Consider the following 14910-nt stretch of genomic DNA (forward strand, 5'->3'; position numbering starts at 1 on the left):
TGATCTCTAAAAACTCATTACTACCCTTAAATATACCATCCACCAACTCTCCCCTAACAAATCCAAAACATATTGCAGGAAGGCATGTCACACTTAAGGTAACAATGGACTGATCCGCACAAAAAGCCAATATCCCAAGCAGTAGAGACAGAAGAACACCTGGAGGTGAGCAGGACATGAGACTGCAGGCTTTAACCAGGTCTTGTTCCAGTCCTTGAAAAAGAACAAAGTGGATTCCTGATAGAAAAGGAGGAAAAATGGCAGCCAAAAAACATAACTAAAGCCAAACCATGGATGGACTGGCCCCATCAGCAACACCTCCACAGATGATGAGATTTTGGGCAAGGCACAAAAAGCATGGACCCAAAAAGGTAGGTGCTTCAGAAGTAGTTCTTGGGAACTATAAGCTCAATGGACAAAATCAAAGTGACATTTAACTACAAGGAGAACCTAAGCGCCATAGACCGAGAGGAAAGACATTTAAAAGAATTAAACTAGCTTCCAATACAGTGTAGGGATCCCATTGCTTGAAAGTAGGGGATGTGCAACAAAGAAGTAGTTATAACCACCAGCTGCCTTTCCCATCTCTTTACAAGACAAAGTAGCCGCATGATTTTCCAAGTCTTCCTACATGTTCTATCTGCATTTGTGTTTCACAAGTTTCTCAATAGGGTTACCAAAAGATACGCAACAAAGTATACATTTGGAGACATTACAATACATACACAACTTTATTTGGAAAATAAATAGTTTACAGACCACTAAAGAAAGTGCTCTTTTCTTTGAGGGCGAAACACATTTTGGATGATTAAGCATGTGTACTTTGAATGTAAGTTTAGTAGCGAACTCTTGGCCACCGCCAAAGATTAACTTCTTGAAAAGTACCATGCTTTCACAAGAAGCCAGACATTACAGCCAGGGTTCTTATTTAATGGTTTTATTTTATTTAAAAGATTCACAAAATACCATATCCATAAATTGACATTCTGTTCAGAAGCAGAAATGTGTAAAGTGTTCGGAATTCTATTCTTACATTTATTTAAAAGCCGACTGCTTTGAAGATTTAAGGGTCGTTTGTTCTCTTAAAAGCTTTGACATTGTAGATGTAAATAGGTAATCTGAAAGTATTTTCTTTTCAATATAGCCACACAAAGCATGTCTGTTTTACATTAAGTACTAGTGTTAGACAAATGGTTCTCGACTCAGCAGCAGAGTATAAAAAATAAAAAATAAAGCAGGAGAAAAACGTTCTGTAAAAATCACTGCGACTCTGGCATGGATGGGAGGATGGGCAAGTGCAAAATTGTAATAATCCTAATCTTGTATGTAGGTACTAGTTTTGGTGCCTATATATTTTCAGTACACATACTTTAATATAATGGAGCACATTTAATTTTGTGAAAAAGTAATTGGGTCACAGAAAAACTAATGCATCTGAGAGACTTCGGATTGTCTCAAATGATTATTTCAGATAAACACTGTCAAACTCATTTTGCTTTTTTTTTTAAACTGGCAAGATTGGAAGCAAAGGAAAATTAATGTACGGATCCATCTACAGCTCAGAATGTCATTCTAAAATAGTACAGCACGTGCCTCTCAAATTGGCTTCGCTGTGTGAGTTTGCAATGTGTTCTATGGACACTTCAGATTGTATTGTTTTAATTGGTCTTTAGGTTAGGATAAACAAAAAGCAATGTAGGCCAAAAGGCATGTAGTCACTGGGCACAGCAATGCAGGTAAAGCGTCCTCCTAGGTTCAACAGACATTACAGCAGTTAGCATGCCAAAAACTAGAATAGAGGCGCACTGTAATGTATTGATATGCCAGCTATACAACTATAGGAGCGAATATCAGCCTGATGGGGCCGTATCTTAAGAGTAATATCTGTGGTGTGATAAGCTTCATAAATGCTCCAGATGCTGGATTAAGTGACCTTTGTTCAGGTTGGAGCTAGAAATGTAAAGATGACACATTAAAGCTTAGGCAAATACTTCCCCTTCTCCTCACCATATTCAGCTAATACAATTACCAAAATAACGGCACCAGAAAAAAGGAAAAACGGAAACACTCGATTTTACATTAAAAATTTCCTGACATCAATCCAAGTTTCGGGTTATGAGTAAGAAAAGAATGACTGAAGTCCTGCAATTGAATTACCACCAAAACATCACTGCCATATTCGGGATTGCCAAGATTAGGCACATTTCAGAGTGAAATTCTGGTCCAGGTAAACATCCGGAAACGAATTCTCAGTTGGCAGAAATTGCTATAACGTCCAGTGAACGTAGAAGCTAAACTGCTCAAAGCATACAAGCATGCCCACAGAAGGCATACATTGTCTAGGAACATCAAAGTGGACACACTGACACTGTCAGCAATACATACCATAGGTAAAATTAAGGGCTGAACACACGTTTCAGAAGTCTAGAGGCTTGCTTAAAAACGTTGACAACTAAACTTGTAATATCTATACAAGCAGAAAATAAACAGCATTGCTTAAGTTTTTCATCAGGATGGAAGCAGTGCATTGAGCAAAATAAAAACATTACGCCTTCTCAGAAGATAAAATGTAAACATTTTCAAAGCTTTAGAGCTCCAAAAAAAACCACGTTAAGTCAATTTTTGCTGGTTTTCAAGAGGTTTCAAATTATTTCTTATGGCTGATAAATGTAAAGGGAGCCAACTTGTCTGAGGTTGAAGGGCACTGAGCTCCCCCAAAAAGGCCAATGCATACTCCCCATGTGCTTCAAATTCTGTTGCAGGCAGTATCGACTGGTCTTGTAGAATAAAGCAGAGACTTCGAACTGAGGGCATAGTACATCACAAGCATTGGTAAATTCAAGAAGTTAAGTTTCATTTTGTTTGGCAGAGTCACAGCAATACAGAACTTAATACGTAGGAGAAAACTATGAAAAATGAAACCAAATTAACATACTTAACTTAGGTTTCCAAAATAAACCAATTAAGGGGAGAAAAATAAAAAATAAAGCAGCACCTTGATTCAAATAACTCCACACCACTGGAAGCAGCTAAGATTTCACCCCCCAAAACCTAGCTGCTGCTGAAGGTTGAGAACAGGGATGTGGAGGGAGAAGGATAAGCGGAGGACATCGCACAAAGCAGGCACTAGATATAGGTAAGCCAAGAATGTACTAAAAACCACTTGTTACCAGTTGACATGCATTCACAAGCTGTGTTTTCAGTTTTCCCAAGGAGGCAGACAGGGAGGAAAAAAATGTGTCAGGTAGCGGGAATAACGGCAGGGTTGACATTCCAGAGGGTGACTAGCTCTACGGTCTTCCATCCTTCCCTTCCATCCCTTCGCCGCACATGCCTATTCTTCATCCTTTGGCGCTCCTTCCACTCGAGGTTTTGCTCCACCAAATATGGCAGAGTTTGGATTGGCTACTTGGTTGAGGGGTGTTGCAACAGTTCGGGGTTTAAGCTGAAGTCGCGGTCTTGCGGCTCTTTCCTCTGAAAAAACCAAAAAAAAAATAAAAAATATGAGAACAAGTTAAAATAAAACTAAAAGAATACTGGTCATCCTAATTGGGGCAGTACACTTCACAAATACAGTACACAATATAATGTAAATTATGAAACCTAAAGTCAGACTGGAACGAGACACTGCAGCAGATTGCACGGAAAGTCTGCAAATTAAACCCAATCGTACCTTTAAAACCAAAAGATTGCCTAGCCCAGAAATCTAAAATCACAAAGGCATGGAAAAGCTCCCGGAATATTGCTTTAACTATAGATTTGTAAATTATCCAAGACATGGTATCTAGTCAGACAAAACAAAAATATATATTTCATATCAGTGAACCTAATTTTAAAACACAAAATCGTGAAATTGATCTATTAAATATCCAACATCAACAACTCCTTTATGGTTTTTATAATAAGCTCAAAAGAGCAATGGGCCGTGCAGATACACGGGGAAAACGAGCAGACTCAAGTATTGTGAAAAAGTTATACAAGACAAAATAAATGACTGAAGACTTGGTTGTTCAGTTGGTTACATTGGGGAATTTTGATGTGTTTCCTACAGTGCAAACGCAACAGAGTCTAAGGGCTGTACAAGGTCCCATGGTAACCGAGGAAGCATATGGAGAAATCCTTTCAGAGCACTAAAAGTGTTTTTGCGACAAGTATCACGAAGAGCAAGGAGTTGAAAATTTCAGAGCAATGCACAAAAGCGAGAACTAACAGCAAATGAGCTTAACAGTTCCTGATACGATGTGCACACCCTTTTGTGTAATTAGAGCTACTTATGTTCAATGAAAAACAGAAACTACTAAAATTATTAATGTTGCAATAGTGACCACGTCAGACAAGAGGACATTAGTCGTGACCATATGCAGGATTACCAACAGTGACATTTCCACAGTACATCAGGTAGGGTTACCAGTGGTAAAGTAAAAGGGCTTAGTCAATGTGGAATGCCTCTACCTAGCTAAAACATGTCTGACATAGCTGCAGTGCCCGTGACGCAAAATATTAGTAATCAGTGTACTCACATGATTTACAATTCCAAAATCAGCCAATGAGTTCTGAAAATATACACTTTGTCTCACACAATTTGGACTACACATTAATTGAAAGCAACAAAAGGTTCCAGTATAGTAGGCTGGGATATTCACAGGATAGCTAATTACAGGTTCCAGTGTAGTAGGATGGGATATACACACAATATAGCTACTTGCAGGTAGCTGAAGAGCTACCAGTAGCTTAAGAGCTATTAATTGGAAAAGCCTGGTTAAGAGTAACAGGTGAAGTGCTGACCTGAAAATATGTATACAAAGTGTAAATCATTGGATTGTAATTGCTCCTCACTAGTAGAATGCCAGGCAATCATGAGATGTGAAAGTGAGTGAATGTATACAGGGTGTATTTGAGTTTAACTCACAACAGGAGTATGTAGGATGTAAGCAAGACAGATTACACCAGAAGGGTAAAAAAATAGAGATAAACGTATTTAACTGCACCATGTTTTGCTGCTTAGAAAGCTTTTCTGGGTTCACATTCTGCCATATAGTGGCTGTGTCAGAAATTAACAATTTCCCACTATCTTTTTTTCCCCCACCTTGTGAGTAAGCAGCAGAGACCCCCCCCCCCTTCCTCGACATACGAAGCCCACAATGCCCCAGCACATAGTGGAAATCTTTAACTTAGATTCTTTATCCTCCTACTGTGATTACCTGTGACTATTAGTGCATGTATTCATTCTGGAGTTTCAGCCTTTAGCTTACATAGGGTGAGCTAAATGCGGGCATTAACATTCCAAGAAACTATCTACAGATACGCAAAGATAGTCGGGTCATTCCAAAAGGCGGTATTATATTTCCATGTGAATCAATCGACAGATATAACTTTTTTTCAGTATCCAGAAACAAGCTGAAAAAGCAATATACAAACTAGATGTGAAGCAAAGCAGTAATGAATTGCTTGCAAGAAAAGCAGGAGGGGGAGAAGACAAAATAAACCCAAAAAAACGAGCAGTTTTTCAAGGCACGCGCCCTGGGAAGCAGGGTTTTCCAGTGGCAAAAAGGTTAATTAAAGATTGTTAAACAAACCATTCAAACTTGTTATACCCTGGTGGGAAAGATAAACCCTTGATAATAAGCCCAGGGCACAAACCAATCTAGTCTAGTGAAGGTCTCCATCACGGATATATACACAGCTGCCACATGGCTGTCAAACACTTCACAAAAACACAACTGCATGGAGAAACAGTTGGCCAGAAGGTCCTTAAACACCTTTTTGCAACCACGCAAGCTTCACGCCAGCCTCCCACAAAAAGTCAACATTGCTACATAATCTATGCCAGCAAGTGGAGCCAGGGAAGATTCATGCTGCAAGATCAAAAGGCTGCTTACCTGTAACAATAGTTTTGCAGCAACCGATAAAAGCCTGCAGCTTTTTTGATTCACATGTGATGTACTCACCTCCCCAATGAATGGATAGGGGTTAGTAAATCGGTAAAATCCCAAAGCGGATTAAAAAAACAAAAAAAAACACTAACACTGCTGAGCACAGGTCACCACAGCAGGGGGAAAAAGTATCCTAAAGTAGCAACTGCATACTGGGCCATTGTTCCCTTCTAATCATCATCATCATCATCATCATCATCATAAGGAGCCTGGCTCTGCCCACACGTTTTATGCCCAAAAGGAATCTGAGTGAGGGAATTTCGACCCAACTACTGGATGGTAGAATAAAACACCGCATCCATATTAAGATTCTAGTTATGAAAGAAGCAGTTCCTGAATGGCTATCCATACCCAAGAGAAGATGGTTCAGTAATTACATGGCGAGTAGAAGCAAAATAAAAAGCATTTCCATTTCTAAAGTTGAAACCTTGCAAATCATCCATGGAGCATTCAGGTTATAGGTAAAGGTTTTCATCTAGGCTGAACCAAAGGGATTAAGCAACGTTGACATGCTTCAGACTAATGCCTGCATGTGTGGTGACATGAATCCACATACTTCTGTTACAGTTAGATAAACTGAAAACAATTATTAAAATTCCATTCTACAAAGGCAGAATATCCTTTACCCCCGCACACCAATACTATGTATACCCCTACTCTATTTAAAGAAACAAAGGAGGATCGGTCTATCACAAGACAACATTAAGGAAGAAATCTACCTCAGAAGGACCTAGTCACTCGTTTTGAGAACTTCTCCACCAGACTACATTTGGTTCTTGTGGAGGATCATCAGTTGCAACTTTCATTAAACCAAAATGTTATTTTTGACTATTCACTGTTCATGATTAGTTAAAGTTTGAACTCAGCCAGAGACATTTCTCCTGGAGTTCCAAAGGCGGTGTCATCGTCTGGTATGTTGGGGAGGTTCCTCTGGGGGGAGGGGGGTTGGAGCACTGGGTGGAGGGCGTAGGGGGGGGAAGATAAAACATCCTCATATGGAAAAAGTTCATTTATACAAGGTTCTAGACGGGCGGGAAATAAGAACCGGGTCATGAGTAAGTTATATAATTTTAAAACCCTCTCATGGAACGTGAATGGGTTGGGGGAAAAAAGGAAGCAGTTCCGGGTTTGTGAGTTTTTAAGGAATCAGAAGCGCACCTGCTTCAGGAAACTCATCTAGAGGCAAATGCTTGTAGTGCACTTTTCGGGAAATTGATGTGGGTGCAGGAAATTGTATGCTCTAGGCAGATGGGAACAACTAGGGGGGTCACAATAATAATTCGGGCAAATAGAGGGATATGTCTGAAAAAATATGAAACGGATCAGACAGGAAAATGGTTGGCGGCAGCCATATCCATTTATAACATCCCTTATACGTATGCAGTGTATTATGGCCCCAACGATGATAACCCTGGTCCGCTACAGCAGCAGCTTTACTAGGGACTACGGGCCCAGTGATCCTGGGGGGTGATTTTAACTTTGTTTTTGATCAGACTCTAGATAGAACCTCCAAAGCTAAGTATCACACTCCCACTAAATCACTTTCAACCTTAGGCTGTATGATGAAAGACTTTAACTTGTTAGACGTATGGAGGATTAAATACGGTTCTACCAGGGGGTTTACATTTTACAGTAAAAAGTACAAACACTATTCAAGGATAGACCACTTTTTAGTCGATCAACACCTTCTCTCAACCATCAGTTCCCTTTCATTTACACCCGTCGGGATATCAGACCACGCAGTTTTGGAACTGGTTCTCCTATTAAGTTCAAGTCCCTTAAATACCAGATGGGCATTAGAGGACATTGCTACTTAGTGATCAGGTCAAAAGAGTAGTAAGAGAAAAGACCAACAATTTCTTTGCAATCAATACAGGCTCCTCTACCCCTCAGGTTGTTTGGGAAACTTATAAGGCCTTTTTGAGAGGGGTCCTGAGCTCTCTAATGGCGTATAAAAGAAAGGCTATAAAAAATAAAAGGCGGGAAGATCTAGAGGCTATAACTAGAAAAGACTGAGCGACAAATAGCCATTTCTTCAAATCCTGAGAGGATCCCGGCATTAGAAAAGTAGCTTTCAGATCTACAACTTAATCAGTGACGAGAAAATTATAAAAGAAAAATGGGAGACCAGTAAATTAAAGAACTTTGAATATGGCGATAAATGTGGGGCCCTTCTAGCATGGAAATCTAGAGAGGAAAGAAATAGAAATAACATTAAAGTCTTAATTCAGAGAGACAGGGGTCTTAATTGTGGAAGATGGAGGTATCAGAGAAGAAGCCAGGAGGTTTATGCAAAGTCTCTATACTGAGGACAATAATCCAAAGCTAGAAGAGATCGAGACCTGGCTGACCCAGAGAGATTTACCTCAAATTTCTGACCCAGATAGGAGGTATTTAGAAAGCGAGATCATGTAGGGAGACGTATTAAATCAATTAAAGAAAATGAAGCGGGGTAAAGCCGCAGGTTCAGACGGGCTTCCGGTTGAGGTCTATTTAGACCATACAGTACAACTGGTGCCCGTCCTTACTACACTTTTTAACTGTTTACTATCTCAAGGTCACAGTATCCCCCCTACATGGACTGAAGCTACAATAACGCTTATTGCAAAACCCAATAAAGATCTTAAGAAAATAGAATCTTACAGGCCAATTTCCCTTCTGAACTCAGATATTAAGTTATATTCCGGGATTTTAGCTACCAGACTTGCTAAAATAATAAAACCCATAATTTATTCTGATCAAAGGGGTTTTATCCCGGGGAGACAACTGAACGAATTAACCTTTCAAGTGATAGGAGCCATAGATTACGCTGAAGACAAAGGCCTCCCGTTAGCCCTGGTCGCGATAGACGCAGCCAAGGCTTTCGATCAGGTTAATTGGAAATATCTCTGGGCCACTATGGTTGCGTTTGGGTTCCCTCCAGCTTTTATAGAGGATATTAAATCATTGTATCAAAACCCATTAGCAAAAGTATTGGTTAACGGGGCTCTATCTGACTGGTTTAATATATCGCAAGGAACCTGGCAGGGCTGCCCCCTGTCTCCCCTTTTGTTTGACATTTATATGGAGCCTTTTGTTTGTGGTATTAGAGAAGATAATGTAATTCAACCCTTTAGAATGGCAAACATGGAGCTCAAAACTGCCTGATATGCCGATGACCTTCTCTTATACACCTCTAATCATATAGAAGCTATACCCAGGCTATTTGACCGAGCTGAGGAATTTGGAAGGTTGTCAGGTTACCAGATCAACAGGGAGAATACAGAGATAATGGGGTGGAACAATAATACTCCTATACAGGGGGTAAAACAAAAAATGCGATATCTAGGAATTTATTTAACTCAAGAATTAAAGAATATCCCGAAAATCAGCTGTCAGACTGTTGTAAAAGACATCATTAAAACATTAACAAGATGGGGCAGTCTACCATTAAATATATATGGACGAGTTACTCATTAAAATGTCTATACTCCCTAAGCTGACTTTTTTAATGTAATTCCATCCCTCTATCTTTTCAGTTGAAAGAAATCGCGAACCTTCAGGGCAGGATCGGCTCTTATCTGGGCCTGTAAATCTCCCAGGGTAGCCTGGAAAAAATTGAGGGGTCTAAAAATTGGGGGTCTGGCTTTACCAGACCTATTACTCTACTGCCATGCCTTCCATTTTAAAAACGAATAGTTTCTTACCTGTCGGTGTAGTTTTGCAGCTTGAAGATCTTTCTGGATTCACTATGCTGTGCATATTCCGCGGTCTTGTGGTTGGGTCCGGATTCGTAGTCTTTGCTTTTTTTTTTTTGTAGCCCTTGTGGGCGTCGGCGTCACACCTCCTCGGGTGCATTTCCGGTGACGTCGGCATGCTTCCTGCGGAAGCTCCCACTCTTGGGCACCATCTTCGGATTCTTTTTTCCGTGTTTCCTTCTTTTCCGAAGCAATGGCAATGTTCTATTCAGGTGATAATTTCTTTACCACTTGTCCTTATATTCTGTTACTTCTCCTCCCATTTTTTTTTTTTTTTTGGACCACCTCTTCTCTCTCCAGCCTCATCTTTCTGGCGGAGGTGGGTGGGTTCGCTAGTGAATCCAGAAAGATCTTCAAGCTGCAAAACTACACCGACAGGTAAGAAACTATTCGTTTTGCAGCGTGAATCCTTCTGGATTCACTATGCTGTGCATAGATTTTGTAGCGGTTTCTCATTTCCGTGGTGGCTGGGTGGAAGATGAGCTCTGGTTTCTGAATATATGCTGGAGCACCCTTTGTCCGACTTGTGCTTCCTTGTTCATCTGAACATCCACGCAATAGTGCTTCGTGAATGTGTGCACCGAAGCCCATGTTGCCGCCAGGCATATGTCTTGTATGGGTGTATTGGCCAGGAAGGCTATTGTAGCCCCCTTTTTCCTAGTGGAGTGGGCGCGTGCCCCCTCTGGCAGATCTTCTCCTGCCCTTTTGTGGCAGAGTTGGATTGTTTGCGCGATCCATCGTGCAATAGTGTTCTTAGTGACTGCCTTGCCCATGTAACTGTTGGCGAACGACACAAAGAACTGTTTCGTTTTCCTGTGTCCTTTTGTCCTTTCGATGTAATGCAGGACCGCCCTTCTGGCGTCCAGGGTATGCAGAGCTCGCTCTGCGCTAGTGGTCGGTTTTTGGAAAAAAACTCTGTATCTGTATGGACTGGTTCATGTGGAACCTGGACACCACCTTCGGCATGAAGTGTGGGTCGGTCCTCATCACCACCCTGTCATTGTGTATTTGTAAGTAGGGCTCCTGTAGCGTTAGCACTTGCAGCTCGCTCACTCTGCGTAAGGACGTAATTGCAACCAGGAAAATCTTCAAAGAGGCCTTGTGAAGCGGCTCGAAGGGCTCCTTCATGAGTTCTGTCAGGACCACGTTTAAGTTCCATGCCGGTGGTGGCACCCGCTTGGGTGGTGCAATCCTTTTTGCTCCTTCCAGGAACCTCTTTACAACTTGTGATGTGAAGAAGCTTCTTCCCATCTCACCCCTTGTGTATGCCACTATAGCCGCCAGGTGAACTCTCAAGGAGGACAAGCTGAGCTTTTTGTCCAGTAAGTGTGTCAGGTACTTCAGCACCGTGGAGTCTTTCTTCATTTCATTGTGAAGTCTCTCCCTCCTGCACCACATCGTGAACCTTTTCCACTTTGCGACATAGCACTTCCTTGTGCTGGGCCTTCGTGCCTCCCGAAGGACCCTGAGGGTGCTCTCTGGTAGTTTCAAATGTGCGAATTCGATGTCCTCAGGAGCCATGCTACCAGGCTCATGCTCTCTGGTTCTGGGTGCAGCACCTCTCCGTTCTGCATGGAGAGCAGGTCCTTTCTCCTGCTGAATCTGTGGGGCGCACACTGCGCCATCTCCATGATCTGCGAGTACCATGTCTGCCTCGCCCACTGCGGCGCGACCAGTATCAGGGTCATGGTGCTCTCCCTGCACTTGCTCAGTACTCTGTGTATCAGTGGTATCGGGGGAAAAGCGTATGTAAATTTCCCGGACCAATCTATCCATAGGGCATTCCCAAGGGACCCTTCTTCGTGTTGTCTGGATGCGAAGTTTCGGCATTTCGCATTCTGGCGTGTTGCAAACAGGTCCGCTGATGGTGTTCCCCACCTGTTGAACAGCCTCCTTGTCTCCTGATCATTGAGCTCCCACTCGTGGGATGCCGAGGTCTGTCTGCTCAGCCAGTCTGCCTGAATGTTCTCCTTCCCTGGTAGGTGTATGGCTAGCAGGTCTATCTGGAGAGGGATGGCCCACCTCCATATCTCCTGCGCCAGCGTCGAAAGCGTTGTTGACTGTGTTTCACCCTGTTTGTTGATGTAGAACATCGCCGTGGTGTGGTCTGTCTGTAGCAACACCCTCTGCCTGTACAGTCTTGTCTGGAAGGCTTTCAGTGCAAGGAAGATAGTCTTCAGTTCTAGGTAATTGATGTGCTTTGTCGCATCTGCTGGCGTCCAAAGACCCCTCACCTTGAGTTCCTCCATGTGAGCGCCCCATCCCTTCAGGGATGCGTCCGTGGTGATAGTCACTGTCGGAGTTGGGAGTGTAAGAGGCTGTCCCCTTGTTAAGTTCTCCAGGGTCCACCATGCCATCTCCTTCTGCACTGCGTGCGTCACCACCACAAGATCCTCCCAACTGCCCAAAGCCTGTGACCATTGTTCCTGCAGCCATTCTTGCATGGGTCTCATGTGGAGCCGCACATTCGGCACTAGGTGGATGCATGATGCCATCATCCCCATGATCTTGCTCGCAGTCCTCACTGTCCGAGCTTGCCCCTTCCGGTATAGGCGAGTTTCCTTGACTAGTGCCCTTGCTCTCTTCTCGCTGGGGAACACTTTGCCCTGTAAGGTGTTGATCTCTGCCCCCAGGAGGATCTTCACTTGCTCCGGCTCCATTGATGATTTCTTCCAATGGACGGAGAACCCCAAGTTTATGAGTGTGTTCGTCACTGTATGTGCGTGCTGCTTGCACCTCTGGTACGAGTTTGCTTTCACCAGCCAGTCGTCGAGGTAAGGGTATACGTGTATCCCCCGTCTTCGTAAGTGCGCTGCGACTGCCGCGAGGCACTTCGTGAATACCCTCGGTGCTGATTTCAGTCCGAAGGCCAGCGTTGTGAACTGGTAGTGGCCTCCTCCGATTGCGAACCTGAGCATATGCTTGTGCTTCTCGTTCATCGGTATGTGTAAGTAGGCGTCCTTGAGGTCTATCGTGACCATGAAGTCTCCGACCTGCAACTGCGGCAGGACCTCCTGCAATGAGGTCATTTTGAACTTTTGTGTTCTTATGAATTTGTTGAGGAACCTCAGGTCTAGGATGGGTCTCATTTTCTCGTCGACCTTTGGTACTAGGAAGTACGTTGAGTATATTCCCTTGTTCCTTTCCCTGAAGGGAACTCTTTCTATGGCCTTTTTTTGTAGAAGTTCTTGCACTTCTTCCTGAAGCCTCGCCAGCTGTTCTTTTGCTGGTGGCTTCCCCCTTGGTTTTCTGTTTGTTGGTTTTCTCTCCAACTCCAAGCAGTATCCGAATTGAATGATGTTTAGGATCCATTTGTCTGATGTTATTTCTCTCCATTCCTGGAGATAGAACTTTAATCTTCCTCCCACTGGTGTCATGTGGTCGTTGGTCATTGGATTGTCCTGACCCCTTCGTACGTGGTGCCCCCTGGGATCTTTTCTGTGGTCGGGCACCCGGGGGAGTGTGAAGTCACTTCGAGGTGGGCTGCTGCCCCCCTCTTCTATTCTGGCCACGTCCATTTCTCCCTCGAAAGGACTGACCCCTTGGTTGGTATTGCCAGGACTGCTTCTGGTGACCTTGCTGAGCCTGCGAGTCTGCCTGGTGCATCTGCTAAAAGGCATGGTGCGATGTACCTGGCTGGTTTCCACCTCTCCGCGCCGGGGTGCCTCTTCTGTGGCCTCTGAACTGCAATGCCCCCATGGATCTTGCAGTCTCGTTATCTTTTTTGAGTTGGCATAGTTTGTCGTCAACCGTTGCTCCGAAAAGTGTTTCGCCGTTGAACGGTGTGTTCAGGATACTGTGTTGTACCTCGGGTTTGAACCCTGAGATCCTGAGCCAGGCGTGTCTCCTTTCCGTGACACCCATCATCATTAGCCTGCTGGCGGTGTCTGCTCCGTCCAGGGCCGTCTTAAGGCAAGAATTTGCCGCGTTCTTCCCTTCTTCGATCAATTTTTCGGCCTTCTGCCTGGCATCTTGGGGTAGGTCCTTCACCAAGTGATTGGTACATGTGCCTGTTTAACAGGGCGTTGGAATTAGCCATGCGCCAGTGGGTCGCGGCATTTCGCTCGATCCTTCTCCCCACCAGATCCATCCTCTTGCTCTCCTTATCCGGCGGTGGGCCTGAGGTAGTAGATACGCTCGCCCTCTTCCTAGCTGTGGCCGTGATAATGGAGTCAGTGGAGACATCGCCTCGAATGTAGGCCGGGTCCTTCGAGGAGTGTTTGTATTTTTTCTCTGTTCTGGGAGTCACCGCCTTGCACGTTGCGGGCTCTTTGAACGCTTCCTTTCCCTGCGCCAAGACGCTCTCGAGCATTGGGAGGAACTGGCTTCTTGTTTGTGTTGGGAGCAATGTCTCTAGCAGGAAGTCTGCTTTTCTTCGTCGAGCTTTAACTTGAACGCAGTCGCGGCAGATTGTATCGCCGAGTTGTATGCCCCGATGTCGTCCGGCAGCGAGGGTCTCGAGGGGTATGAGTCGACCGCCTCCTCCGGGCTCTCGGTGTCGACATCTAGGTAATCCTCCTCACGTGGGTCAGAGGTGACCGACTCGGCGTCCACTCTACTGCCCTCTTTGTCCTCGTAGCTGTAATCCTCGTAGGGATTTTCATCAGCTTCCCGGTCGTCGACCATCTCGTCGCTAGGCACATGGTCGTCGACATGTTCCTCTTCCTCCTCGGCCAGATCTAGCACGGCGTGCTTGGTCTTGTGTGGAATCGTGAAGGCACTAATCTCGGCGGCGACCTCCTTTCTCCGCTGCAAGAGGCTTGCCATCTCGGCTTCCAGCCGATGTCTTTTCCTTTCCACCTCGGCCGCGTTTTCGGCTTCGGAACGTTCGGCTCCTCTCTTCGGCGGCTCGTTCGGCGTCGAGATTTTCGGAGTCGACGGCTTGGACGTCGAACTGGCTTTCGGGTCCTTGGGCGTTGCCGAGGCTTTAGGGTCTTTCTCCCTCGACGTCGATCGGTCCCTTTCGGCGACGATCTTCGACGCTTTCTGCTGGTCAACAGCCTTCGGCGCCAGGGACTTTTTCTCCGAGGATCCGCTGGGCCTGCTCGTGGTCACGGACGGCAGATGTCGCTGCGTCGGCGCCTTCGGGCTCTTGGCCTCGTGCTTTCGAGACTCAGAGTCTCTCGTGTTCTTGTGGGACGTCGAGTCTCCTACCTTATCAGGTGTCTTCTTGTAATCGGTCTCTACGACCGTGTAGCTGTCGTCTTCGGCGGCAGCGTTGTCCTCCTCCTCTGAGGACA

General features: G+C 44.5%; 1 protein-coding gene across 3 annotated transcripts in view; it reads right to left on the minus strand.

Moving 5' to 3' along the window:
* Positions 1–712: 712 nt before the first annotated feature.
* EIF4H (eukaryotic translation initiation factor 4H) overlaps positions 713–14910 on the minus strand; it is a 221967-nt gene continuing 207769 nt past the window's right edge. For 2 of the 3 annotated variants that reach the window (XM_086954607.1, XM_086954606.1), the window contains one exon: positions 713–3474. In XM_086954607.1, coding sequence (XP_086810733.1) covers positions 3335–3474 — 140 coding nt within the window. In that variant the 3' untranslated portion in view covers positions 713–3334. The remainder of the gene's footprint in view (positions 3475–14910) is intronic. The other variant, XM_086954608.1, reaches the window with a different exon arrangement.

This window comes from Lissotriton vulgaris, chromosome 2_1 (assembly GCF_964263255.1).
Source record: "Lissotriton vulgaris chromosome 2_1, aLisVul1.2, whole genome shotgun sequence".
In the NCBI taxonomy this organism is placed as follows: Eukaryota; Metazoa; Chordata; class Amphibia; order Caudata; family Salamandridae; genus Lissotriton; species Lissotriton vulgaris.